The sequence below is a fragment of the Sinohyriopsis cumingii genome, chromosome 15 (genome assembly GCF_028554795.1).
Source record: "Sinohyriopsis cumingii isolate HCF-2022 chromosome 15, ASM2855479v2, whole genome shotgun sequence".
NCBI lineage: Eukaryota > Metazoa > Mollusca > Bivalvia > Unionida > Unionidae > Sinohyriopsis > Sinohyriopsis cumingii.
Genome location: NC_142975.1, coordinates 55,158,124 through 55,186,112, shown reverse-complemented (window position 1 = coordinate 55,186,112; position 27,989 = coordinate 55,158,124). Strand labels below are relative to the sequence as shown.

The following is a 27,989-nucleotide window of genomic DNA, read 5'->3' as shown; positions in this document are numbered from 1 at the left end:
AGAAATAAAACCTTTCTTTTTAAAAAGGATACTTTGCATTCTTTTCTTCATATCTGGACCCTATGAACACTTCTGTAACAATATATTGTAGACGTTCAAATTTTATTGGGCATCCTCGGAGTTTCCTAGCAACAATGGCATGCAGGTCTTCAGCTGAAATGCTAATATTATCGCCTTTCTCAAAGTCAGAAACCAAAATCTTCTTGATTCTGTCTTCCTCAATGGACTTAAGTAATTCTTCTGTAAAGAAAGTTTTAAAAGAAATTTTCATGTATGAAATAAATTATGCTCAGAAAAGAAAAACAAACTGCAAAAAACAAAAAAGAAATTTCTGCATGGATAATGACACCTCCATACACTGGTTGAGTAGAATGATTTCAGTTATTCTGCAGCCAAGGCCTCCATGTGTTCATCCTCATTTACGTTTGAGCTGGATGGAGAGTTTGTACTCTGTTTAATGGCTGCTTCATCCTATTAACAAACAGTAAGTGCAAAAAGATATACAGCATTACATGCAATCTCCATGATGGCTCATTGATGTCTAGCTGTAGCTTTTTATTATTTTGCGGCATACAGTCCAGTTAAATAACTATTCAACCATATTGGAGCAAGGCTAGTTTTGTATTCTGCACACGGGGACTTACCTGTTATCGATCTCTCTCTCTGTGTCAATGTTAAGAGTAATTTTATTAAGCATTGAAACTGACACAAAAGCTCAAATCTGTACCTATAAGAACACCACAGCAGCATAGCCAATATTTAAATTTTCTTTTGGATGTACCATACTTTGAATTCATCTATTTTATGAGATATCAATTTGCCATGCTTTTGCAAAACAAACAGCATCTTTTATAGCACTTTGTTTTATGGATCTAGACAGAAGTCTACTGCTTTAACTCAAATGTAAGTTGTCTTTATATTTGTAAATGTTGGTGACAGACAACAGAAAAATTGATAACTCAAGAAAAATAGTAAATTCACTGTATTTGATATGGCAATACATTTTCTAATTCAATAAAATAAATGTCTGGCTTGTAAGCATACTTTGGATCTATTGGGTCAGAGAACAAAGCAATAAATTGACACTATTTTGTTGCATTTTCTTACTCTAACACTTAAGTCAATACTGACCATACCAAAATGAGGCCTTCATTTGTAGAGAACCCTGGTTATAACCCTTCATCACAAATAGCAATATTTTAAACCCATTAACCCTTAGATGTTTTTGTTGTTTTTGCCTGAAATTTGAGTAGGAAACACATTTTGAAATGTAGATGCAACTAGAAATTTCTAAATAGATCCAAAAAGGGTAAAAGTTAAAGTTGTTTTTTTTTCTGCTAAATGGAGCCATTATTTTTGTATCGAGACCACTCTTTATTCCAAATGCCTATCTTATTGTACCTTTTGCAAAGGTTCATCTGTCAATTTGCAGTTCATACTGGTTTGTCTTAGATCTGAGACCAAAAAGTCTAAAGTCCAAACACAAAATCGGATTGTGACCACGGGCGGATTTTGGGTAGAAAAAAAAGGAAGTTTTTCCCTCTGTATTTGTAGTGCAACTAGAAATTCCAGATTATTTTATATCATTGTAGAGCTACATGTCTAACTTTCTATAACACCACCCCCTTTAGTGTATCATGCATGATCATGACACTACAGAACTCGGCAGTAAGCTACTACCTCCTGACACATTAACTTGTCGCTAGGGGTTAATGTGTTATGGTCTAAGTTTAATTGGGCCTTTACTCTAATGAGAGCTTATCAGCCATACAGAACATAGGGAGTCATTGAGTAATCACAGGAAGTTTAATGGCCAATGCTACCCTGTAACACTATTATGGTTTATTCAAGCTATATTTGGTCCAATCTGAAGATGTGCATAGTCTGATAAATATTTTTAACACGGTTTGAAAATGCATTATTGCTTTTCAGTGATGCATTTGGATTGAGTAACTACTTTAATCAATAAACCAAGAAATCAAATTATTCAAGTTTAACAGGTGGAACCATAAATATAATCAGCAGCCAATACATTTTCTGATTTCTAAATCTGCAAGAGTTTATAGTATTTTGGTGGAAAGAATCAATGGAACGCACAGACACAGACTGGAGCAGTTCAAATCGCCAGAATGGATGGTTAAAATCAATTTATCTTTTAAGTAGGTTAATTCCCTTTTCTTTGTAGTTAAGTGCATACCCTTTATTGTCATCCCTCTGAAGCAGGGTTCATACAGAATTCTGAATGATAAATTCAAAGACTTTTCCCGAACTTTCAAAGACCACAAATGTAGATTTCCAAGATCTATTTTCGTTAACATTTTGTATATGTTATATGAGACAACAATGACTGCAAAATACTACAGTATTGTTTAATGATGTCAGGCTGTGGAGAGCAGAGAAAGACAGAAGATGGTTTCATTAACTGATTAGATGATAGTTCTACATGTTAACTAAAATTAAAGAACTGTATGCTACAAACAGTACATGTGTATTTTGAGCTTTTTATTACAAAATTCAAGATATCTCACAATATTTTTCCTGTCCCTTTGAAATTATGTGTGTCCCCTATGTGCACCACTGGTGTCCACTATAAAAATCCAGCCCAGTAATACCTCACCATTTACATCCTGATGGGTACATAATAAAAGGGTTTTACTTTTACTTACAAGCCAACTAATACATCTAATTTAGCCATACACAGGCTTCTCCTAAAAAATTACCTTCATTTTTTCCACTTATTTTCCCAGTCAATCAGCAACATTCATTTTTAAATACAGTTTTTAATATAACACCACATATGGACTGGATCCACAGCTCATTAAATGTTGTTGTTTTGTTGCTGTTGTTGGGTTTAACGCCATTTTTCAGCACACGATAGGCCATACATGACAGCCAATATCAATGGTGGAGGAAGAACCCGGAAAAATCCAGGAAAGAACCACTGACCCATGAGAAGCTACTGGCAAGCTTTCTCACATACCCACATCGACTGAATCCGAGACTCGAACCGGCACAGACAGAGGTAAGATGATAGTGATCCGTAACAGAGAGCTCTTTAGACCACTCGGCCACTTGGGGCCCCCAGCTCATAAAATAATTAGTTGCCTGTGACAAATTTAAAGGAGACCAGAAACCAATGGAAATATAGAATAATAATAAAAGTACTATAGCAGAATACCTTATCCTGAAGTATCATCTGCGACCATAATGCCAATATTAAAATTTTGGCCTATCTTCTAGGAGCTGAATTTCCGTGACCTCGTATGCAAAATTTCCGCGCCTATTCGGTTACTTTCGGGATGTGACGTCATAGTAGCGACTCCAGAAGCTCAAGTGGGAGTTGCCAGAGTAAAAGACAATACCGGTTTGCGTTGCTTACGGGTGTAATAGAATATTAAGAAAAGCCTGTGGACAACATTTTTTTTTCTTTTCCGAAAGATAAAGGCATAATGAAAGAATGGATGCATTATTACAAACGAGTCGATTTCAAAGGAACACCATACAGCACTCTGTGCTCGTTACATTTCTCAAAGGACTGTTACGACAGGGATTCTGAAAAAATGGCAGCTCAAGGATACGCAAATGCCAGGCCTAGACTAAAAGTTGGCGCTGTTCCAGACATAACGTTGAATATTTTAAATCCTGGGAAAAGTGTTAAAGGTGCAAGTTACGAAAATAGGCAGAAGGACGAGTAAGTGACCACAAAATGCAACAATCAATTCACAAATCTTTAATCTACACCAGCAGTGCTAAAAATAAATCTGATAGCCCGACACCCTGGGCCCCTCTGGTTTTAGTTCCGGCCCATCCTGTATTCAAAGTGAGGTGCCCGTCAGGCTTGTCGAAACAAAAATTGTTTGCCTGAGGAAACTTTGATGGCACTGGTGAAATGAGTAAATGTATTTTCAAGATGTTGACATACATGCCTTAACACGGCACAATCTAAATCAAATCACTACTGTCCAAGGTGAAATTTAGATTTGATTTTAATCAAATGGAGGCTTTGCCAAAAATAAGATTCTAAACCATTTCGTGTTTCGAGAAAACACAATTTTCAGTAATCTTATAAAAATTACAAATTTAAAAAAAAAATCATTGTATACATGTAGTATGTATAAACGGTAATCTGTAATGATTGGAACTGATATAAAACTATTCCTTGGGCAGTTTAAATAGCAGCGATTAAAAGAAAAGAGGTCAAAGTTTCACATTAAATGGGTGGCAATAGAAACTGGGGGGGGGGAGACTATTGACCCAACCCCCAACCCTTGCCCTAATGTGCGAGCGCCCATGGGACGTACCTTTTCTCCATGTGATACGCCTTATTATTCCCCCAGGACAAGCCCATTTTGCATATTCTGGTCAGCTCTGCCTAAATTGCAAAATAGCTAAAGTTTTGAATTAAGTGCGCAAACAATAAAGCCGGTGTGACTAATGAACAGACTCCTTATCCTTGCATTGATCTTGTGAAAAGGACTGCCCTTCGGACATACTTCAAAGAAACCATGTTCGACAGTGTGTGTATGTGTAAGCAACAGGAACTGATTGCCAAAATAAACGATGCCTATTTTGTTGTTACTTACGATGCCATGGACTTCAGGTTTAAGTCTTAATGCATCTAACACTGTTTGCTGAACAAAATATCTATTCAGAATTAGTTCTTTAGGGCCACATACACTGCATGGTATATTTTGTTTTATTCCTTATAATTTAATCATGGTAATTAAACTTTACATATACGGTAGAGGAATGTAGGGTGTTAACTGGCCGAGTTTCTTTGGCGGAAATGGGGATGCGATTTTGTTTGCAGAGAAAATTTCACAGTGATCATTCATTTAAGCTAATTGGTAACAATTTTATTCTTTTAATTTTTGTATACTATAGTACTGTTGTAGTTATTTAAAAACATCTGAAATTTATTTGAATAATGTTTAATTTTCACGTTCTATTTACTGGAGAAGAAAAAAAGAAAAGAAACTTGTGTGATATTAATTTTTTTGTCCAGTGCCGGATTTAGACGTGTGTGCGTGTGATTTTAATTTTTAACGTAGCTTTAACAATTTTGCAGTCATATCACTACGAAGTCTGCAGTGTGGCAGTTTAGACTGTGGATTGCATACGTTATATCTATTTATAAATGGTTTGGGGTTGGGTTTTTTTCTTCTGACAAATGAAAATTGACAGACATAATGTAATAATCGGGACTTCGCTGCGAAAAATTTAGAGATATTACGAGATCGGGATGTAGATGAGGAAATACCCCCAAAATCGGGAGGTTTTTCTCCCGGCTTGAGAGTTGACAGGTATGAACTGTCCGGGCTTGTGGAATTTCAGTCAGGGCTTGAGTTTATTTAAGTCACCAGCCCGGGGCCTGTGCCTAAAAAAATTATTTTAGCACTGACCAGTACAGTACATAAACTATTATATCAGACTGCAGATTCAAGTTTTGAATGTGCAACGCAAATGTGGTCTCCTTCCGTCTTCCTCGCTCGCCAGTGTTTATGTTTGTATTCGAGGACTGGCTAGTATTGCGTCACGGTACCACGTGATCTGTCGTCTCATCAAAACTCGGAAAAACTCGGGAATTTACGGAATCGTGGTATCTTCCATGCAATAAAATCACTACCCGCTTACGATATTTAATTTATAAACATGACAGTCGAATTAAAATCTGTAGAGAATTACATACGTAAAAGGAAAATTTTGATTTCTAGTCTCCTTTAAGTCACTGACAGTCTTACTGAATGCATCGATTTCGATCCTTTGACAAAGTATTTTGATGTGATCTGCTTGCAGAGACTGTAAGAGGACACAGAACCCGAGAAAATCATGGATTTTAAGGGAATGTGGATTTCACAACAAATTTTATTCATGCTTTAAGAAAATTGCATGTTACCATTAGCTGTCATTTTATATACATTTTTTACAATTTTAACATCTTTTTGTTTCATATTTTGTCCTCTTGCACTTAATGTTTACATTTATTTGCAAGGGTTTATCTTCATAAAGTATTTAGCAATTAAATGTTACATTTTTCTAACTTTACCTTGGGTTGACGCTACATCACTACTTTTGTGCTGAGTTGCTATAAACCACTACTAAATAAATGAATACATGTACATTTATTTCAAGACACATGTACAAAATACATGGTGTAAATTTACTAACAAAGGCACATAAACATTAAAGTGGTTTCATGGTGTGATAGTCATTTATTCTATCACCTGTTGGGTAAAATATTCTTTGTCGATGTTCCAAATTTAAGGGGGGGGGGCTTCTTTAAAAAACATACTTTATGCCCAGAATTGTATGTACTATCAAAATTTATTAAAATTGAAAATATAGAGACTCAGATAATTGACAATTTCAGATAGTTAATTTAATTATGGTAATTTCAGATAGTTAATTTAATGATGGTATTTTGGCATCTCCTAATTAGTTTACACTATCAAGTTTCTATCTGCATTGATAACATGCATTTCTGCAGCAGATAAAAGTATCATTTTCATTAATTTTCATACCTGTCATGTATCCATCATCTGCCTCATTCTCCACCAGATTAGCAAGTTTAGGATGGAATTCACGCAGGTACCGGCAAAACTTAAGTACACATTCATTGTCCTTGCTGTTTACTATGAAAAGCATTCTATTAACTTGCTTCTCTTGTCCATCCTCAGTCTCCACTTGCTTGGACTCTTCTCGATTAAACACCTCTGCCTCTAGCAGTCTGGGTAAAAGTATGTCAACAGTGACATCTTTTTTAAGTTCTTTCATCCATTTAGTCAAACCAAGTTTCAAATGTGATGCATAATCTCTGTTTGAATATGCTGCAACACAAAGATAAAGTAGAAACTACATGTACATATAAAGTCACAGAGAACTCAAAATTGCAGAAGATGAACACTTGCTGCAGTAGTCTGAAAGAAACCCACAATAATATTGATTGGATTAGAAAGATATTTTATATAATTTCTGTTTAAAAAAAACAACAAAGATTCAGAATCAAAAGTGAGCAATATCTCTATTTTGGTAAAAGTTTTATTTTATAAAACCAACAATACACATAGCCCTTAACACCTCAACCACAACTTCAAAAACAGCAAATGGCATATACAGTGGTCCCCCTGTTATACAGCCACTGCTTCTACACCAGGAAAGTGGCCTTATAAGACAGGTGGCCTTTCCAGAGAGGGACTATTTTTTTTGTGAGAAGTATATGTAATGTAGGTAGTAAGAAAGCTACATAAATTATTAAAAGGTTCTTTTTGTCTTAATAATAGACTTATTTTAACTGAATATAACTAGTTCTTATTCTTGACATAAGTGTGATATGCAAGCGGGTACTATTGTCATGCACATAGCAAATCCATTCAAAAATGTCATTTAAATCTTGGTACATACATAATTCACTTTCCATTTGCTCCATTTTCCCACTGTATCATCATGTGATTTTTCTGTCTTTGTCTGGTAGTCCGTTTCATTCAAAGTTAATTTCTCTGTGTGTGTTAATCAACAGAAACTATTTTTTAGCCTATGCTGACCATGTTATGATCTTGACAATTATGTCCAGTTGTAATCATCAAAGAATTCAACAGATGTGTGAAGCCCAAAACTCTATCATAACACTGTTCAGCCCATTTCCTGTAAACATTGACTTTTATAGATAATAATAATTAATCTTAGTGTTACATGTACATGTACTTTAGTCAACACTTCTTTCAGCAATGGAAACCTGACATCGGGAGACATGTATCGACGGTAGAGATAATCTGATTACTTACGTCACGATATGAATTAATTATTGGTTCTGGACACATCTGAAATAAAAAGTGGCCGCTTGTGAGGGGAACATTTTACATTTTTGTACTAATATGCTGGCTATGTTAGAGGGGTGGCCATTCTTGAGGGGTACTTTTGAACACAAACACATCGATGCCAAGGGATTAGCTGTAAGAAGAGGGTGGCCGCCCGTCAGGGGGACTCCTGTACATGTCAATGGTCATATTTCCAATAAATATTTGTACATGGGTAGGAAAAAAATCAAATTATTCATCTAAATTTGACATTACCAATAACAAGTTTAAAATGTAATTTTATCAGGGAAGCGGGAAAACTAATTTTAATGTAATACTTATCTGTTGTTAGTGCACATTTGGTACTTGCCTGGGAGGAAAATATCTTGACTGTAATACAAAAAGTCTGTCCTCCCATTAGGGTAAAAACTGTACCACCCCTTCTGGACACCCTGCATATACTGCCAATGTGCATTGCCGCTCTTTAATTCTTTTGGAGGGAGCAGCCTAACTTAGTCGGGCATCAGTGTGGGGTGGGAGGGGGAAATCTACCAATAACAACTGAGGTAAGTATTATATTATTAAACTTTATTTTACCTCACATACATGCTAAACACTGGCCGATCATGTATTTCCACTTACTCATACCATACAACATACTAATTTATGAAAGATAAAAAAATTACTAAAATAGCCCCCAGGTTATCTGGAATCAAAGGTGGGAAAGCAATACTTACCCAAACACTGGTCACTAAGAAGGTGTTAACACAAAAGAAGCAACATCTGCTAAACAAGACACAAAAGCATATAAAAATTAGCAAAAGGAACAGGAAAAACACTTAACTACAAGGACTGGTGAGAAATACACTAAAAAGTAAACAGTTGGTTCATTTACATCCTTTATTTTAATACTTTGAATCAAAACTGCAATTTGTAATGCATCCCCACAGGATTCTAAGGATGGGGTTATAATATATCATTTTTGATTGAATTGCATTGCAGTTTTTAGTGACCACTCACAACCTACCCCTGCCTATTCTCTGTCTCTTTCTGCAATTAATACATTCATTACAAAGATATTTAATAAACAATTAACTATACTTCTATGAAGCTTCTGTTGTTCTCTATTCATGTTTTTCCTACAGTATGACTAGTTAGCTTACGTTTTGCCAGCTTTTGAATGAAAAGAGTTTAGTGACTTTTATTCTAAATATATCACATGGTAACCACAGGGGCTCGTTACAAGGAAAATCAAGGGATGGGGGGGGGGGGGGGTTCTAACCTGTAACAATGTAACACATACTGTTACAGGTTAGAACCCCCATCCCTTGATTTTCTTTGTAACGAGCCCCTGTGACTGTAACAATCAATGAATTGCATTTAATGTTCTTAATTTTAGTTAGGTAAAGAAATTGCCAATGGTTTCAGTAACTTATTTAAATCTTTTTAAAAATGCTTTATGGAATAATTCACATATCATTGGCATTATATTGATGTCATGTAAAATTTTAGTTGGAAAAATCAATTTCAGTTAATTTATAAGAGCAACAATGTAGATAACTCAATGCCCTATGGTGCTGTCCCTCTTTCTTAATGAAACTCGCAGCGCTTGCTTGTTGATGTCTTGAACGATCAATCATGCCCATTTTATTAATACTACTGGTGATTGCTAGATGTGAATTTGCATGAAATCATCATGAGCAAAGCAGTTCCCTGTGTGAAGCCATGGCAGCTCTATCAGAATGCATGGAGGGACTTTTCCTAATTATCTATACCCCCACCACAATGCATGAAGAAATGAAAAATTGTGTAAGCCGTACAGTATATGTAAAAGAATGTTTTATAAAATAGTCAGTAGAAAATAGGATTTAGCAAGCCGAGTTTTTCTCCACTGACAACAAAACGCATGTAGCAAGGATGTTCAATTCTACCCCCGACAATGGATGCAGTGTCATTACCATACACTCACTTGGAATGACCAGGTGAATTAGCTAGCTAAGAATATTGTTCTGCCAGTAGTTTTCAGAATTACTACCTGGAGAGCTAGTTCCTGAAAATGTATACTGTCATTCCCTGGACACTTTTTCTTTATTGCTTCTGATGCACTCACATGCTTATTTGACCTTGTAATAAGTATTAAAATATGTGCATTTTAAGACTCTCAAAATGTTCCCTAAAACAACCACTTGTTCCTAAACTACCATGACAATCACACTTATCTCAACAATATCCAGCTGTATAACATATCTGGTAGCAATCCAATAATAATAAAGGGTGTTACTGAGTGAAAACATGGACAGTCAAATGGATGGAAGGATAAGATCCAATATAATATCCACAATTTCCACAAAAAGCTGGTGATAAAGAAAGCTTATTTTGCAGGGTAAGCATAAAGAAAAATCAATGAACAGTCACTGCTGAGTCTTAAATTATTTACCCCTCAGTTTTCAACTTACCAAGTTTCATCAACTGATCGACTTTCTTTCCAGTATCAAGCTGTGCCTTTTCTGCATCTTTCCATGCTGTTAAGAGGACAGGAAAATATGAAGGTGTGTTGACAGCTTTTAACACGTCGTTCATTAACACCAAAATTCCTTCAAAACTATCTCTTATCTTTTTATTTCCCTGCTCTATTTCTTCTAGGCACCAACCAAGCAAATAAAATGTCCATTTTGAATAGGAATGACAATCTAAAGGATTGCTCTTTATATTTTGTATGCTTGCATCAATTTGTTTTGCAAATTCAAGCGATACAATTTTTGCAAGTCTATCTAAGACACATTTTAATTTCCCCTCTGTAGTATTATACTCCTTTAAGGGAAGTTTTGTCTTGGGTGTATGGGCTACAACGACATTTCGTATCTCCTTCAACCTCATTATGTCTGCACCAACAGACAAATCAGCCTTTGCTGGCTGCTTATTCCAACCATTCTGTGGTCCTTTCACTATACTGGGACAGATATTTCTCAAAAGAATGCAAAAAAGAGTGACATCAAAAGTGGATGAATCTGCTGCACCAGTGACAGGGAACAATTTTTCCTTTTGCTGTGCAGTAAGTACTTTTTTGCTATGCAAATCAGTCAAAAGAACCTGATGTTTTTGCAACACCTGGCTAAAAGTTGTCTCTGGATGTTCTTTGTGCAGGATATTACGTAAGACATCAGTCCCAACATCAACAAGAATGGCAAGAAGGCGGAAAAATCTTACACTGTCATCATCAAGAGATAGTGATTTCTGGGTTCCTGTGGCCATCTGCAAATATGAAAAAAGTTTTATAATGACTTACTTGACCACCAACTCACCCACAACCAAATGGAATGATCTGAACTGAAAGACTGAAATTACAAGTCCACCTATCATTTATGAAAATATACAAGTTTGTCATAGAGTATTTACAATACATGCATCATGGATTACAAAAGATCTATGTTTCTATTGCTGAAATTAATCTGTCCATGCTGTTGTTTGTCACAAAATGGATATAGTGGTCATCATGAATGTCCACTTTCTTGTTTGTAGTGGATGGATTATCAAGAAAATATGATTGTATGTAATAGTGAACATCCACTAGATCCTATGAAACTTACTTATCAGTTAAGCTACAACAGGTAATGCTATTTTGAATTTGTACACAATGACTTAATATTCAAGGTCTTGCCCACCATAATACAGTGATGTACAAGCACTGTGTGATATTTTCAACCCAAGAATTCCATGTGAATATTTAGAAGTGTCACAAAATATAATAAAGTTTAATGATGGAGTGATTTTAATAGTCATGAGAGAGATTCTGTTTTTACCCTCCCCCCATGAAATCACACAACTTTTAGCAGCTACATATGAGAAGACACTAAAGCAATATGTAACATGATTGCATGGAGTTTCGATTCAAGTGATTAATGCCAATTATAAGCACACGATAGGCAATACAGGGTGGCTAATGTATCTGCTGGAAAAAGAACCCAGGAAAACATCCGAGAAGAACCACAAACCCAAGCTAGTGGCAAGTTTTCTCACATACCCACACTGGGAAACCTGAGACTAGGATCCACGCGGACAAAAGTGAGATGACAGTGATTGGTAAGGTAAAGGCAAGCCCTTTAGGCCACCCAAGGCTCCATTGATTACATGGACTTTTGATTCAGTTACTAAAATAAAGAATTTGAGAAATACTAATTTCTTTCTTCATTTCCCCAGTTACTTTAAACTATTTGCTGAGCATGTGCCCACACAATGAAATATATATAGCCCTATCCAAAATACATCTTCCAGTCCAGATTTCTGCAGTACTTCTGCACCAAATATACATACAGAAGCAACACTTTCTCAAGAACTACTAGGCATGTGTTGGCCTTAACCGTAGGCATAATGTTTGTGCACAGACTCTACTAAGCATAGGCAGGTGTATACTTGTGTCAACAGCTCAAGGAAATACACTTATGATTGTTGGTATTCTCATTTGACAAGTTTAATATCACGAAATGGATCGGTGAAAGTGATAAAAATCATAATTATTTAATTTTTTTCAGTAGGCTGATTGGTATTACTGATCGACATTTGAATAGCCAATCAATGAAGACCACCAACAGAAAGACGGGCACTTCATGAGTGATTAACAATCAAAGAGCTTTTCACTATTCAGTGATCTTTATTTTGATCACATATATGGACAATAGAAATTAATTTAAAATTCTTGTATGTTTCGTACATTTAGAAAACATGTGCTACGACTTGACAGGAGGCACCTTGTTATCTTCTCTTGAGCAGTGTAAATTTATCCTACTGTTTAAAGATGAAAAGTAATCCTCTGAGGTATGGACAATTTAATTCCAGATAGCAGCAGCTTCTGCTTAAAAAAAACAAACACAACAAAAAACACGAAAACATGAATTTACACTTAAATGCAAACCATGTGTTTAGTCCTTAAGGAGTAATGACCCTGTTACAAGACTGAAAATAGAGGTACACAACTACCAACTTAAGTTAAATTCTGAATGTTTAAGTATTGTATGGGATAGGCCATTTAATTTTATGGGGCTAAATTATTATTTCTGACTGTGGTACTTTTTTGTTATTTCATTCATCACAAGATAAGTCCATTTCAAGTAAAGCAAGGAATGGCAGTGTCCTTTTTTTTAATACACTAAATCAGAATAAAATAGTTTCAAGCATTTACCATATCCCCATTTAGAAACTCAAATGGTCTCTCACTAAGACTTGGCTTCAGCAGATGTTCAGCAGAAATCAAGGCAGCGACCACTGTAAAAACTCTTATAAAATGTTAGCAACAGATGTCAAATCCAGCTAGGTAAAGGTGCATTTCTATCAAACGAAAGACTTAAAACATGTAGCTCAAATTATGGTCTAGTCATTAACAGTGGAAGTTTTACTGACTAACATTTGAACAGTCAATGAACCTGACCACCCATGGTAAGAACGAAACATCATGTATGATTTACAATGAGATACCATTTCAAGAATCAAGACATCTAAATTTCTATCAAATATAAGCAACAATAAAAAATTTTTAAAAAAAAATTCTTATCTGTACATTTCAAGAAGGTTGATCAACTGTTTTTGTAATATGCTTACACTTTTTTATTCAAAGTAATCTGAACTTAAATACTGAGTTTATTAGACACTCCTTATTGATCTACTCTTGAACAATGTAAAATACTTATTCTACAGTTTAAGCATGAAAAATAATCCTCCAAGGTTTAGACTTCTAGTTGATAATAACTTTTGTTTATATAAAAAAAAAAAAGGAAATTCTGAATTTACGTATCATATAATAACCCACACAGGGCTGAACATACATATTTATTCAATTTTAACAATACATGTACTTCAAGGGACATGCCATTTTGTTAATGGGGCTAGATTGTCTTTCCGATTGGGATATGTTTTTGTTATTTCAATCATCACAAGATAAATTTATTTCAAGTAAGAAAAGCATGGTGTCCTTCTTATAATACAAATACCAAGTTTAAATCACACCTCTATAATACAAACACCTCTATAATCCTGTGATTGGACGTCAGAAGAAACAGTACTGAGAATTCATCAGGGCCAGATCAAGGCCCCCACCTGGCAAAAAAACCCACAAAATGGGCACAAATGTACTGTCATTTGAAATTTGACCATTGTTTTATTCTTGCGCATGTGTTAAGGGTATTATGTACTCTCTGAATAAACAGAAAAATAGACTTTTGCTTTGGTGCCCTTATGAGAAAAATTAGGACCCTTTTGAAATTTTGGAGACAAAATAAAAAACATGACCAGATCCAGCCGTTTTCTTGTATGGGGTAAGTATTGGAACAATATTGATTCCCATCAGTCAAATATGAATGTGATTTTGTTGTAAAATGTATGACATTTATCATTAGTTATTGTTCTTTCCACTGCAGTGAGTGCAATAATACTGAAATTCATTAGCACTTTCTTAACTTTTTTTCTCGTGTATAGGAAAAATAAATCCGTTTAAATATAAATTTGAAAGCCATCATTTTATTGATTGATGGATGGAGAGAGAGAGAGAGATGAGGATTTAATCCCATGTCTTCCACCTAATCCATTTTAGCTGCAAAGCATACAGAAATTCACTAAATACTACTGAAAGAAATTGGTTTGCATGTTTTATTTTTTGTCTCAATAGCCAAGCGCTTCAATAGTCACAAACACAAAACTGCATTGAAATAATTAAACGGCTTGGATCTATATTACGATTAGGTTATTGAAGCATTATTTCCTTATGACTGATTAGTTTTTTTCAATCATTATAAAAATTTTGTTTTTATATTTTTCCTTACAAGAACAAACAAATAATATGACACATGTGGGTACAACTATGCAGAAAACCTTAACTTTTTTGACAATTTAAGACTTGACAATCTTCTACATTATTATTCATATCAACAATATGCTGAGGTCTGATTTATTAGGAACAATAACCAAACTTAACCAAATTTCTGCTGTTAATAATGGAGCCATAATTTGATCTATCAACTACAACGTGCCAAGTCAGATGGCTTCATGTTAGAAGTACAGCTTTCCCACGCAGAAATTGACATCTTCTGATGCTAATTTTACAACAGTGTTTACAATGGTCATCTTTATTTCTGTAGAACAACCACTCAAGCCAATTCTTTATCAGGGAGAGACCATTAAAATAACATGTTATGAAAGACCACCCCTTCTGCCATAAAAAATGATCTCTCAAGACAGGTGGTCGCTCATAACAGGTTTGTACAAAAAGACCAGTTTCCAAGGTCCAGTTTCAGAACAATTTAAAGAAACACAACCACAATCACTGTACATATATTCAATTTTGTATTAATAGTTCTTAGTAATATACTGTATAACAATAAAGTTATACTTCTTTCATTAAATATGAAATAACACTTTGACTTAAATCTGAAGATTATATGTACATGTATTATCATGTGAAATCGTTTGATTTACTCCTTTTCCTTTATAACAATATAATAATTTGTTTTACCGACATTTAAACCACTATTTTGTGAGGGGTCTACTCTTTTTCACTTGTTTCAGTTACAATAATTATTTTCTCCAGCATTAAAATTTGTTTCATTTTGTTATTCAGGTACTAGGTGTCACCATAATTAGTGCTCAGTTGTAATATCGACTGAAAAGATGGTTTTGACTAGGCTTTGGGAAAATATAATAAATCTATACAAGTGCATTGCATATCTAACAATAAAATAAAAAAAAACAATTATCTCATCAAGAAAAAGAACCATTTACTCAGAGGCAAAAAGTCAATGGCTTAATTCAAAGAAGACTACAGAGATCAACTTATAAACAAAGTGTGCAAACCAATTGCACCAACTTGAATTGATGACAGCGGTGACTGGGATGTAATCACCAACACCTGGGGAAAAAGAAAGAAAAAAACAACAAACACCACAAGCCTTTAACGCTATCAGTCAAATCCCTCAAATGATTCTAACTTGCTGGTTTAATAAACAAAGACCTTATTCACCCCCAGGAAATGTGGACTAACTCTAAAGACAATATACACAACCACTATGTTAATGTTGTTCTTTCCATGCATATTTGTTACAAATGTATTAAATAAAGGTCAGTGGTATCTGTCTCTGTTCTCAAGATACAGATGGTCATTCATAGAGTTGGATACGGTCGGAAACCAGGCTAAGTGTTGGAATACTCTACAGGTACTTTTAGTCTGGTTTACGATAGAAAATATGAAACACTACAAGAATATCATAGCTGCCAACCTTCCAGACTCAATTAGTGAAAATAGGGATAAAAAGTCATGAATTTGGACATGAATTAGTGAAAAATACCATGACAATAACTCCATCCACTCTGACCACTCCATCCACTCAGACCGAAAATACTACACTATATCGAGTTCACTATATATAACTAAAACACAACATATATGCAGAAATATTTATTTATCAAGACATGATTCTGTGGCAGACATGAACTTCCTCAACTGCTTGATCGTAAATTTGTTTTCTAAACAGTTCAGACTTCTTGCCTGCTGGTTGATCTTGGTGACTAAAATTGCTGACAAATTTTCTGCAGCTAAGGAGACCATAAAATCTGTCTTATTTTTCCTCACTAGAGAAAATACTCTTCTGATGTCACTGTTGCTGTGAGGAATGCACTGGAGCTGCAGCACTTTTGGTTCTTCCACATGAAAATTTTGGAAGCGATTTTCGAGTCCGGGAACATTTGTCAGAACAAATGTTTAGCATGGTCTCCAGCTGACAAAGGTAGCTTGTGTTTGACAAGAAAACTGACAAATAATGCTTAAGCGTTGGTAGCCTGTGGGTCTTCCGCCAATGGTTTAAAATATTCCAGAGCTGAAATCTGCAAATTCTTAATTTTCCCAACTTCTACGTGTTTTTTGCAACCGACGTGCTTCCTCATATCGTCTCTGTGATGGTTGTTGTTGTTGTTGTGGGGTTTAACGCCATTTTTCAGCACGATAGGCTATACATGGCGGCCAGTATTAATGGTGGAGGAAGAACCCGGAAAACCCCGGAAAGAACCACCGACCCACGAGAAGCTACTGGCAAGCTTTCTCACATGCCCACATTGGCTGAATCTTAGACTCGAACCGCCGCAGACAGAGGTGAGATGGCAGTGATCCGTAACGAAGAGCGCTTTAGACCACTCGGCCACTCGGGGCCCCCTCTGTGATGGTACACTGAGTGCAAAAAGCATGATGAATATCAATGTTTAATGGCAGAATGCACGGCCAATTTTTTTAATATATATTCCAATTTAACTTCACTTCTGGAGTAATACATTTCTTTTTCCTTGGTGTTGAAGACACTTTGAAGATCTTACACACGTTGCTGAAATATAACTCAATTCAGTGTTGGTGATGCATGCACGGAGCTAAATTCCGGTTAGGCCCCAGTTTCTCTCAAAAAGCGTTTGTAAAACTACTCTTAAAATATAGATTAAAATAGGCTAAAATGCTTGCTACTGGGCCAACTGTACTAATCGGCTGTAGATCTACTAATATCATGACCAGCAGTACCGGACCGTTTCAGCATATGTGAATAGCACGACTAGCGCTTAACGGGATATCGATTATTTTATTAAAGATTTAAAATAAATGAGGATTGGAGAATTCATGAATTTTTGGTTTGTGGCGTGAATCCATGAATTACTGAAAAAGTCGTGAAATTCACACCAAATTCGTGAGGGTTGGCACTATGGAATATCTAAAAAAATTCAGATACTCATAGCCAGCCTATCTCTCCTTTTAGAACGTACAAGCGGTCAATGGATTAAATAAAGGATGGTGGAGTTCATCCACATTTTTGCAATTGCGGCCATAGCAATGTCAAAATGCATATTTTGCCAAGACATTATGGTGCTGGTCGCATTCAGAAGGTGGTTGCTTACAACAGATCATTTATATAATAAAATCTATCTGTACATTACAGTTGTGGTAAATAAAGACAGGTGGTTGCTCATAGCAGAGGTCACTCATAACAGTTTTTACTGTATTATTTGAGATAATTGTATCTTGTGATAAATGAAAGAATAAATAAGGAAAGAACAATAAATGAAATGATTCCCATGCAGTATAAATGCAGTGAGAATTGAATAATGTGTGAAGCTGTGTACAGGTATATTTAGTCTCATAAATGGGTCATTACTTTTCAAGGACTAATCACATGGTTCGCATTAAAGTGTTAATTCAGTGGAGTTTTTCTTTTGTTTTTAAACAGAAGCGGCAGTCATTGGAAATTTAAATGTACATACCTCAGAGGATTACTTTTCATGTTTAAACAGTAGGATAACTTTACACTCACTGTTCAAGAGAAGATCAACAAGGTCTTGTCAAATCAGTGAGTACTGGTAAATTTGTTCAGATTTCTTTGAAAAAAGTAAAAGCATAAACTTGGTGCAAAAGATGTAAATCAGTATATGAAAAAAAGACAGTAGTATTAGTAGAATTTTCAAGGCATTGTGACTATATTAATATTCTCTAAAATTTGTTTTGGCATCATATCTATTACACAGTCTTCATTAGAATTAGGACGTGTATAAATATCTGATAACGCTGTAGATAAATTGGCCCTTCCTTCTCTCTCTCTCGTCATATGCCTCTAAATTGCATACTAGCAGGGGTCATACACAGTAAACCATTTGAAAGAGACCATTTCCATTCCATGATGGTTATCGTCAACAACATTGCAAGAAAGCGTGGTGTGCAGCACAATTCTCTGCAAGCTGCTGCAGCAATTCCATCAGGATGCGCAGAGAGATGGTGGAGGTATTGTTTCTTAATCCTCTCCACTCTCTCTCTTTGTCTGGGCTTGATGATAGATTTTTAAAAAAATGAAAACTAAGAACTTTGCTCAAGAAAATCATTTTGTTCATAACATGAACGGCCACTGAGTGCAACATTCAACACAAATTCTGCACATTCAACAACTGTCATATTACTCTCATATAAAATAATCAATGTAATTTTCCAAGTCAATGGATAAAGATACAGAACATTTTCTAGCATAGCCTATATATCTTTATTTGCATTATATCAATATATGATGCAACATTATTCTTACCAAAACCCTGAGAAAGAATTTTAACATATGCCATTAGATCTGTCTTCCATCTTGCATGTATGTTATAATTAGTACAATGATTGTTTGTAAATTGTTTTTGGTCATAATTATTAGTTATCTTGATACACTCATTTTGTTATTGCTGCAGGTGTCCAACTTTTATATAAGATATCTAATTACACCATTTACTTGATATAAACCAGAGTCAAATCATATCTGATGGATGAATGTAATAAATGATATCAAGCATAATGCGTTTGCTAGAAGATGAGGCATTTTGATTTTTTATTTGTATATTGCTTTCAATGTCTTCCTAAAAAGAGCTTTTGGAAACAGTATGGAAATTAATGTGAAACTGACAAATTAATGAAGAGGAAGACAAGAACTTTTATGAAACATCTACTAAGAAAGGACATTAATGCAGAACAATACATGCATTGCTGCTTATGTATATGCTAATGAATGTCAACATGTATGTACAGGTAAATCCCATTATAACACTATTCCACTTATAATGCGATGGCAGCATGGCTCCCCTTTATTTTCATTTAAGGTGACCTCTCTTTTAATATCCTAAATACATGCTCTTGGAAAAGCCGATTATTCATGTCCCAAGCAGATTATATGATCAACGGTTAGTTAAAACTGAGGACATTGAAATTTCAATGCACATTTTCTATGAGGAACTTTTTAGATAAATTTGTTAATGTGATCCCACTAATTATATTGTGATGTTATTCTTTGGACCCTGAGCATCATGTTATAACGAGTTTTACCTGTACATTATGCAAATTTGTACATATTCTGCCTAGGCCACTGATAAATACGACAAGTAATGTTACCACTCTATAATTCATATAGATAATAATATGAAATTTACACCTGTCATGGTCAATTTTTGTATGTACTACAGTAGTAGTATAATAGAAGAGGCTCAGGATTTTGATTACTGATTAGGACATGGCCATCTACCTCCGATGACTTTGTCTCATCATGTGCACATGACCAGGCATGAACGTTACCCATAACTGCTCCTGCCAGAGGAAATTTATATGGGGGTAGAAGACTTCAACCTAGATCACTAATCAATAAAACCACTGTTATCATACTACTACGTACAAGGATCACAGGGTTCACAAGCACCAGTATATACATGATTTACATCAGCACTTGCAAATGACAATCTTTGGACATCAGTATGGAATTTTATTACAGACACAATATTTTGCACATAAGTTTTGAGTGCAGAATGATCAATAATTATACACAGGGCAGCAGTGCTGGCTGACTTATCGATATTTACACACAGACTCCATGTTATTTCTGAGTATTGTGACACCAGCTCTTGTATTAGAATCTTGAATTCTGTTTTTCATATGCCATTCAATTTTCAATAGAAAAATAGACCTAACCAATAAATGTACAATTCTGGCATGCCAAGACCTAAAAGTGAAATCATGCATTTCATATCCTAATACAAGATGCATCCAAAATGGATGAAATAGATGTGCTGCTTGGAGAGTAAGAAAATGGGGTGGGGGAGGAGACATCATTAGTTCAATATTTACCTGACACTTAAATATCCATCTGTCTTTCTTCTAGTCTGATAAGACCTGTGCTGATACTAACTGATGTTTTCGGTGAATACTCTTGCCTATTCTTTTCCTGGCTCTTGAATTACAATAAGCTAAGGGTCATTTCAGCAATACATACAGGATATTTCGCTCAAATCCTATGTTTGCCAAGTTCTAAATGTGTGTGGGATAATACAATCTTATCTACTGTGGCCATTTTGAATATGTTGTCTTATGATGGACAAGAACTTGGAACCTTGTCTGGGAATGCTGAGCTATTGAGCTCAAGAAATTGCAAGACCATGCAAAGTGACTTAAATGGCAAATATGTGGATGATGAAGAGAATTAGAATACATGTACATGTACATATATATATATACAGTCAAACCCACTTATCTCGACCTCGGTTATCTCGACAACCCGCTTATGTCGAGCGTTTTGGTCCGGTCCCGAAAAAATTCTTCTTTGTTATGCTATTTTTTACCCGCTTATCTCGACCTCTGTTAAGTCGATAACCCGGTTATGTTGGGCATAAGTTTCGGTCCGAAGTAACATGTGGACCCGCTTAATTCGACGAAATGCAACTTTTTAACGTCAATCTCACAGAAATTGTACAAGAAATAGTCAGCAAAAGCGATCGATTTTCAGGCACAATTTTGGTCCGTTACGGCAGTAGTCACATGTTTATTTCATATTCTTTCTATTTTTGGTTCGTAAGAGTAGCTTAATCGATTAGTTTATTAAGAATATATCATGTTCACTACATAAAATATTCAAGGATTCACAAAGACAAGAGTGTGTACAAATTACAATGTAACTTTATTTTACGAAAACGCAGAATCTTAGATGTCAGCTACATGTGTATTTTATCATTTCCCTTTTATTTCTTAAGGTACATTTCAGATATGAATTATGTTCCGAAGTACATGTATACAAGAAACAACAATCAAGGAGATACAAGTAATGAAATATTATGTACATGTACACATTAATAATCAATGTGCAGACGGAAAAGTGCTGATCGGCTGAATATTCAGGTCATGAAATTGCTCCATATGCACGTAATATCATGACGATTTATTGTATAGCATTTTATGACAAAATAGCCAAACATGTCAGCAATATTTTCAAAATATCTAGGAATTATAAACTGAACATAATGTAGTGGAAATACAAAAATATACGGTAAAATTACCTACACGTACATGTACAATAAACGCATACTATATATGAATAAAAAAATGAATACTTTTTTCATTTTGAATCTATACATCTATAAAACACACAAGTACATAAACATATCATAATGTGCACTACATTATTTTTGTAGAAAATATGAAGTAATATCAGTCTGCTTTTGTTTACTCCGGTGCTGATTTGTAACGAACGATTCAAAAGCACTTACGTTTTCATACATATGCTCGGCACCGTCGACACTTGCCACAAACAATTTCATTTTTTTAATGCATTCAGCCATTTCACTGTAGCTTGGGATAGTGATAGGCTGATCATCATCATCATCATCATCATCTTGCTTGCATGATTGTATCTGCTTCGTTGTCACCGATTGGATTATTTCCTCATCAGTAAGTTCACCATAGGCATTGGCATCATCATCCACGTGAACATAATTAGAAAATTCATCCCGAGCAATGCCTATGGAGTCCGCAATCTCATCAGCCATCGCTTCAAGACCTATTTCTGATTGAGGCTCTTTAATTTCTTGTGCAATTAAACACTGCTGGTGAAATTCTTCATCAGAAATTTCCGGAAAAATACAATGGAACCAGCAGTTTTGAATGGTTTTCGGCGATACACTGTTCCAAGCTGCACGGGCATACATGATGGCGTCTAGCAGAGTTGGTTTATAGGATCGCTTTTCCTCAACTGCAAGCAAATAATTGCAAACTAAAGCTTTCCGATAATGGATTTTAAAAGCCTGAATTATTCCTTGGTCGAGTGGCTGAAGCTTACTGGTAGCATTGGGAGGAAGAAAATACACTGTGATTGCTTGTAACCCTTCTACACGTGGGTGAGCATGGCAGTTGTCTATTATCAATGCGATCTTTCGTTTTTCAAACTGTAAGTGGCGATCTAACTTGCGTAACCAGCTGGTAAAGATATCACCTGTCATCCAGCTATTTGACTGGCTTTTATAGTCAACGGGGAGAGAAGACCTATTCAGGTTTTTGAAGCATCTTGGATTTTCTGATTTTCCTATTATTAATGGCTTGATCTTGTCACTTCCATCCATATTTCCTTTAATAAATACTCTTTGTAACCCATGCTAGCGAAAGGAGTGTCATCTGCACTCACAGTCAATGTACATGTACATGTACATGTATTTTCAAAAACATTTATTGATCTTTATCTGCGAGATACTGTCATATATTAACCTGGATATAATACAATCTTGGTTATTTTGCACCTAACACCGCGTTATGCGTGAATGGCGGGTGCCTGAAAGCAATCGGTGGATGTTTCTCTCTCACTCTCTCGTTTGTGATTTTCTTTGATCCATTTTTCAATCTGATAACATATTCGAACCTCTGAGTACAACCAAACATGATTTGTTTTTCAATATTCACATCAATTATAAAAATGCGTCGTGTGTTATCTGACATAAGTGATGCACACTACAGTAATGGATGCATACGCTACATGTGATATAAGGAGTTCATAGATATATTTTTTCTTTAATAAATTACTTATGATGATAAAAAAGGAATAAATGATAACAACACCAGGTTAGTTCATTTCATTTTATTATCAATTAAGCGTTTTGTTTATTTTATTGTAACATGCAGTGGGAGGGGATTCCAGTAAACACCAGCAAGAGACAGGAGTAATGCTCAAGGACATTTTTAAAATTACCGGTTTTTATGAACCCGGATATCTCGGGACCCGGTTATGTCGACGATTTTTTTACACCCCCGACGTAATCGAGATAACCGGGTTTGACTGTATATATATATATATATATATATATATATATATATATATATATGCATTTTGCAGTGACAAATTAAACCACTATGCACTTTGCAATGACAAATAAACCACTTCAAGATCTGTTACTCTTAAATATTATTTAAACAGTGTATTAAATATACTTTATGGCAAACAAAGAGACTTGGCCCTTGCTAAACCTATGAGCAAGCTCATTAACTGTAACTAAGTGATAAAGAGCAAGAAATCTGGTCGAGTTTAACCCAGAAAGTTGCTCCAAAATTGAACGAAGTTTGCAATCACACCATTCAAACCTTAATATTTGGGACACACAGTGTTTCCCTTTACGCACATTTGTGCATCAGTGGCGCACGCTGGAGAAAGTTGACGCACACATTTTTTGGCTGTGCGTATTTTGACGCAAAGGATTCGCATGATGTGATCAGGATTTATTTAATATCCAATGCATTGGATGAGGGGTGGCATCGTGTATACTTCGAGCATATGCACTGACTAGTCGCCTGCTTTGTTTACTCCCTGTGTTGCACTCCTCTATTAGTATAGCAGATTGCAACGCAGGGAAGATACAAAATAAGGAACCAGACTAGTATAGGCAATGTTATGATGGTGTAGCTTCCACATAATCTTGCGATAACTCACACGATTTCCATCGAGCTCAGCAAGATGTCATCTTGATGTTTAACATCAATGCTTGTTACACTGGAAAGTGATCTCCAGATAAAAACATCGTGCACTAAGAATCATTAGCGAAGAAAGTGAAAGAAGCAGAACGCAAAAGAGTAACTGTGGATCTAATCTAACAATGGAGAAAATAATTTCCTTGACTGGAATGCGCCACATCCATTCGGATTACCAGTGTGACTTCTAATCGCAAAGACCAAAAGTGAATAATCCTTTCGTGACATGGTTTAAGAGTTTTAAAAAAATCTGCCCTCGTTTGCCACAAGATTACTGGAGAACACATTTTAACCCAAGACATTCTTTCACTACAAATAAATCAGTAAACTTGCTGAGACAAATATTTATTTGGATTACATTGTCAGGGGGGTCATTGCAGATTATTGAATGACCAGGATTCCTTCTCTTCATCCTCCTTAAGCGAAAGCTGAGAAAGGGTAGTGGACCTCAAGGGTGAGTGTACTGCATTGGCATGCTCTGTGTTAAATTCATTGGCTTCAACAAAAATATACCAGATATGAACATGATGCACTTTCTGCTGGGCAACATGACCCAGTGTCTTTCTACTTGTGTAGGGGTTGGAGGGAGAAACTTGATTTGGTAATTCCTCCAGTGGAGTTATTATACAATGTACAGTGGAATACACTGTGGTTTTGGGCAATTACCCACCCACCTAGAGCATTTTGGGGAAGGTTCTATCCTACACTCTACTTTTCGACCCAACCTCGTAAGAAGAAATAGTCTATAACCTGCAGGAACAACCTCACTACTATACAGCCTAGGTCCAAGAACCCATGGCTCTGTATTGGGAAAGGGTCACTCACATCCTTGTGGAGAAAGGCCCAAGATGCCATAGGGATATGGAGGAATCATAGGAAGTGGCGGTGCCAATCCAATCCCCTGCCGTAATCTGGCATCAGTAACCGGATTTCCATTCTCCTGTGCAGTGCAACAGTAGTCTGGAGAGAAGGGAGGACTCAGCCTGAACCCTATCTTCATACCTTATTGACTCCAATGACCCATGCCTGTTACCTGCTATTCACGCACTGGGCAAGAACTGTATAGGCGATTCAGATCTGAGGGAAAATATATCTCCAAATCAGATAGACTTGATTTGAGCACATGAAGCTTCCTTAGGGGTCTAGATCTTGCTGCAAAATAACAGGTCACAGGGACTGAAATGGTGCTGCACGCCAATTATGGGGTGGGGGAGGGAAAAGGGGCTCAAAATTAGCCCTTACCGAGCACTGGGTCAGTTGAAGGTGCTGCTCTTTCCTTTCTATCCTAGCAATAATGAGAGGGTGCTGCTTCATCGTCTTAGTAGGGTGCGAACTGCTCTCTACCCTCGTGGGATGGGCATGGTACTGCTCCTCCCTTTCAGAAGGGCTTTTGACTTGCTTTCCATCCATTTATACCTTCCCTTGGGAGGAGGTTCACTCATCCTAGGAGTCTGAGGAGATTTCAGTAATATTTCTCTAAGACCTGAGGGACTCAGAGAAAGAGAACACTGGAAACCAGACGAAGATGAGAATAACTTCTTCCTCAACCAAAGGCTACACTATGGACGGTCATCTGTCCTCTGAGAGTGTTTGCAGCATTAACAAGTGACTTGTGTGAGCCCCAGAGATTTCTTGTGGCCACACTTACCAATGATTTGCTTTGAAATAAAGATGCTGAAAGAAGATGGGCATACCCAAATATTCCAAGCAGTCAAAATGTGGACCAAGTCTACACTATCAAATATTAGTGAAGAGAAACACCATACTTTGGTGTTGCACGAAGAGTAAATGTCTTTAAAAAGAAAGCAGTAATAAACTTAAAGACAGAAAAAGTAATGAGTCAAAATAAGTAAAGAGTCACCCAGAATTAAATACAGCAATGGACCAATAAAAACTTAATACCAGTAGGTTATGATTGCTATTTATATGGGGGGGGGGAATAAAGTAAATTAAAATGGTGAAGAACCAGAGTCTGATAACCAAGCATGATAGATAAAGTGGTGTATGATATTGGTAAGGTGAAGAAAATGATTGGCAGTTAAGTCTGTAGGTTGCAAAAAGCATACATATGGAAATTAAAATATATAGACCCATTGATGCTTAGAAAAAGTTATCTAAACACAAGTAAAATAACCAAATTGAAAAACTAAGAACTTCAGAAATAGAAAATAGAAAAAGAAACCAAGAAACACAGTTTCTTGAAAGTATACCTTCTGGGCATATATTCCCCAAAATCGCTTCTTGACACCAAGCAACAACTTAAAACACTGAGGATACTTACATTGCATAAGAAGTCAAAAATGACAAATGGCTGCCTCCCCCAAAACAGGAACAAATATAAATATAAACTTGCATCTAATACTGTAAATTTATACTGTGTGAGGCTAATCATTTTCCTGAACACTGATGAAAATCTCTAACAATGTTTTTGATAAAGTTTGACTTCAAAACAAGACGATAACCTCACCATGCTCTTGAGAAAAACTGCAATAATTTTGAATCTCAAGTTATCCTCCAGCATAAATATGAAATTCAAAATGGCTGCAGTAGGCAGGATTGTGTTATTCCACATGCAATTACAACTTGTCAAACATAGCATTTGATCCTGAAATATTCAGTACATCATATTGGGGAACGGACCCTTCTGCTGACTGGGACTAAGGAGCTGTGAGAAAACAAGTGTCTAAAATGTACACCGATGTGTGTGAACACAAGTATCTGTGCAGAATTGCACACTGTTAACAACAGGGAAGATCACAGGTGCTTGTATTATTGCTTACAATTTACCCCCAAAAATCATATATGTACTAAACAATTCTACAAGGGAGAACTCTGAGTGATTTATTTAAAAATCACTGCTAATATTTCAAGCTTGCTTAATAAATTTTGTACCTATGGCTTTCTATCATACCTTTAATTACACATAAATTAGTGGAAAAGTGTTGATATTGGCTGCCAAGTGTGAGATATTCCTGAAACTATGACTACTCATTCCAATGTCAACCGACATTGGAACAAATTATCCAAGGCCGTTATTTGAGTAGTAAGACTGACCTAAAACAAAAACATGTGATATGTCTTACATTGTAGGACTAATTTTTAATAAGCATGCAGAATAGAAATGTGGGATACTTTCGTATAATTTATGAATATCACTTTCCTTAATTAAAGGACGATTGTTATATCGTCGTATAAATTGGACTTTCGACACCAACAAAAACGCGATACAATGTTTACACAAATGACGTATCGTTGCACATAATTACCCGGGGGGCCACGAGTGGCCGAGTGGTTTAAAGCGCTCTCCGTTACGGATCACTGCCATCTCACCTGTCTGCGTGGGTTCGAGTCTCGGATTCAACCAAAGAAGGTATGTGAGAAAGCTTGCCAGTAGCTTCTCGTGGGTCGGTGGTTCTTTCAGGGGTTTTCCCGGGTTCTTCCTCCACCATTAATACTGGCCGCCATGTATAGCCTATCGTGTGCTGAAAAATGGAGTTAAACCCTACAACAGAAGTACTCGACACAGTGTCGGCCTATTCTGCGCAATATTACATAATTTCTGTAAACGATAAAGTTTGGTTTTTAGCAGGGTAAAAAATCCAGTTTGCATCATGAAAGAACAATCGTCCTTTAAATAATGAAAGTGATATTCATAAAGTGAACAAAAATGGCAGAAAAAAGCCCCCCAGATCTACTTGTTGGTACCAATACATTAGTCCTTAAGGCTTAACGTTTTATCTCAAGAATTGTCAACCGTACCTTGGATGTTAAATTCGATGATTAAATAAGTTAAAAACATCCAAAGTTGTCAAAACTTCAAGTTACAGCCATTCCTTTTTCTTGCCGCCATAGAGCCGCTGGAAAATCCCAGGCTACAGCCAGTAAGCCTG

General features: G+C 35.9%; 1 protein-coding gene across 1 annotated transcript; it reads right to left on the bottom strand.

Moving 5' to 3' along the window:
- Positions 1–19: 19 nt before the first annotated feature.
- On the bottom strand, positions 20–27,989 carry LOC149781829 (uncharacterized). The gene is made up of 4 exons (XM_089935016.1): positions 27,859–27,989; positions 10,250–11,045; positions 6,522–6,827; positions 20–240 (listed from the first exon to the last, which is right to left on the bottom strand). The coding sequence occupies exons 2-4, from the start codon at positions 11,043–11,045 to the stop codon at positions 20–22; spliced, it is 1,323 nt and encodes a 440-aa protein (XP_089791142.1). The 5' UTR covers positions 27,859–27,989.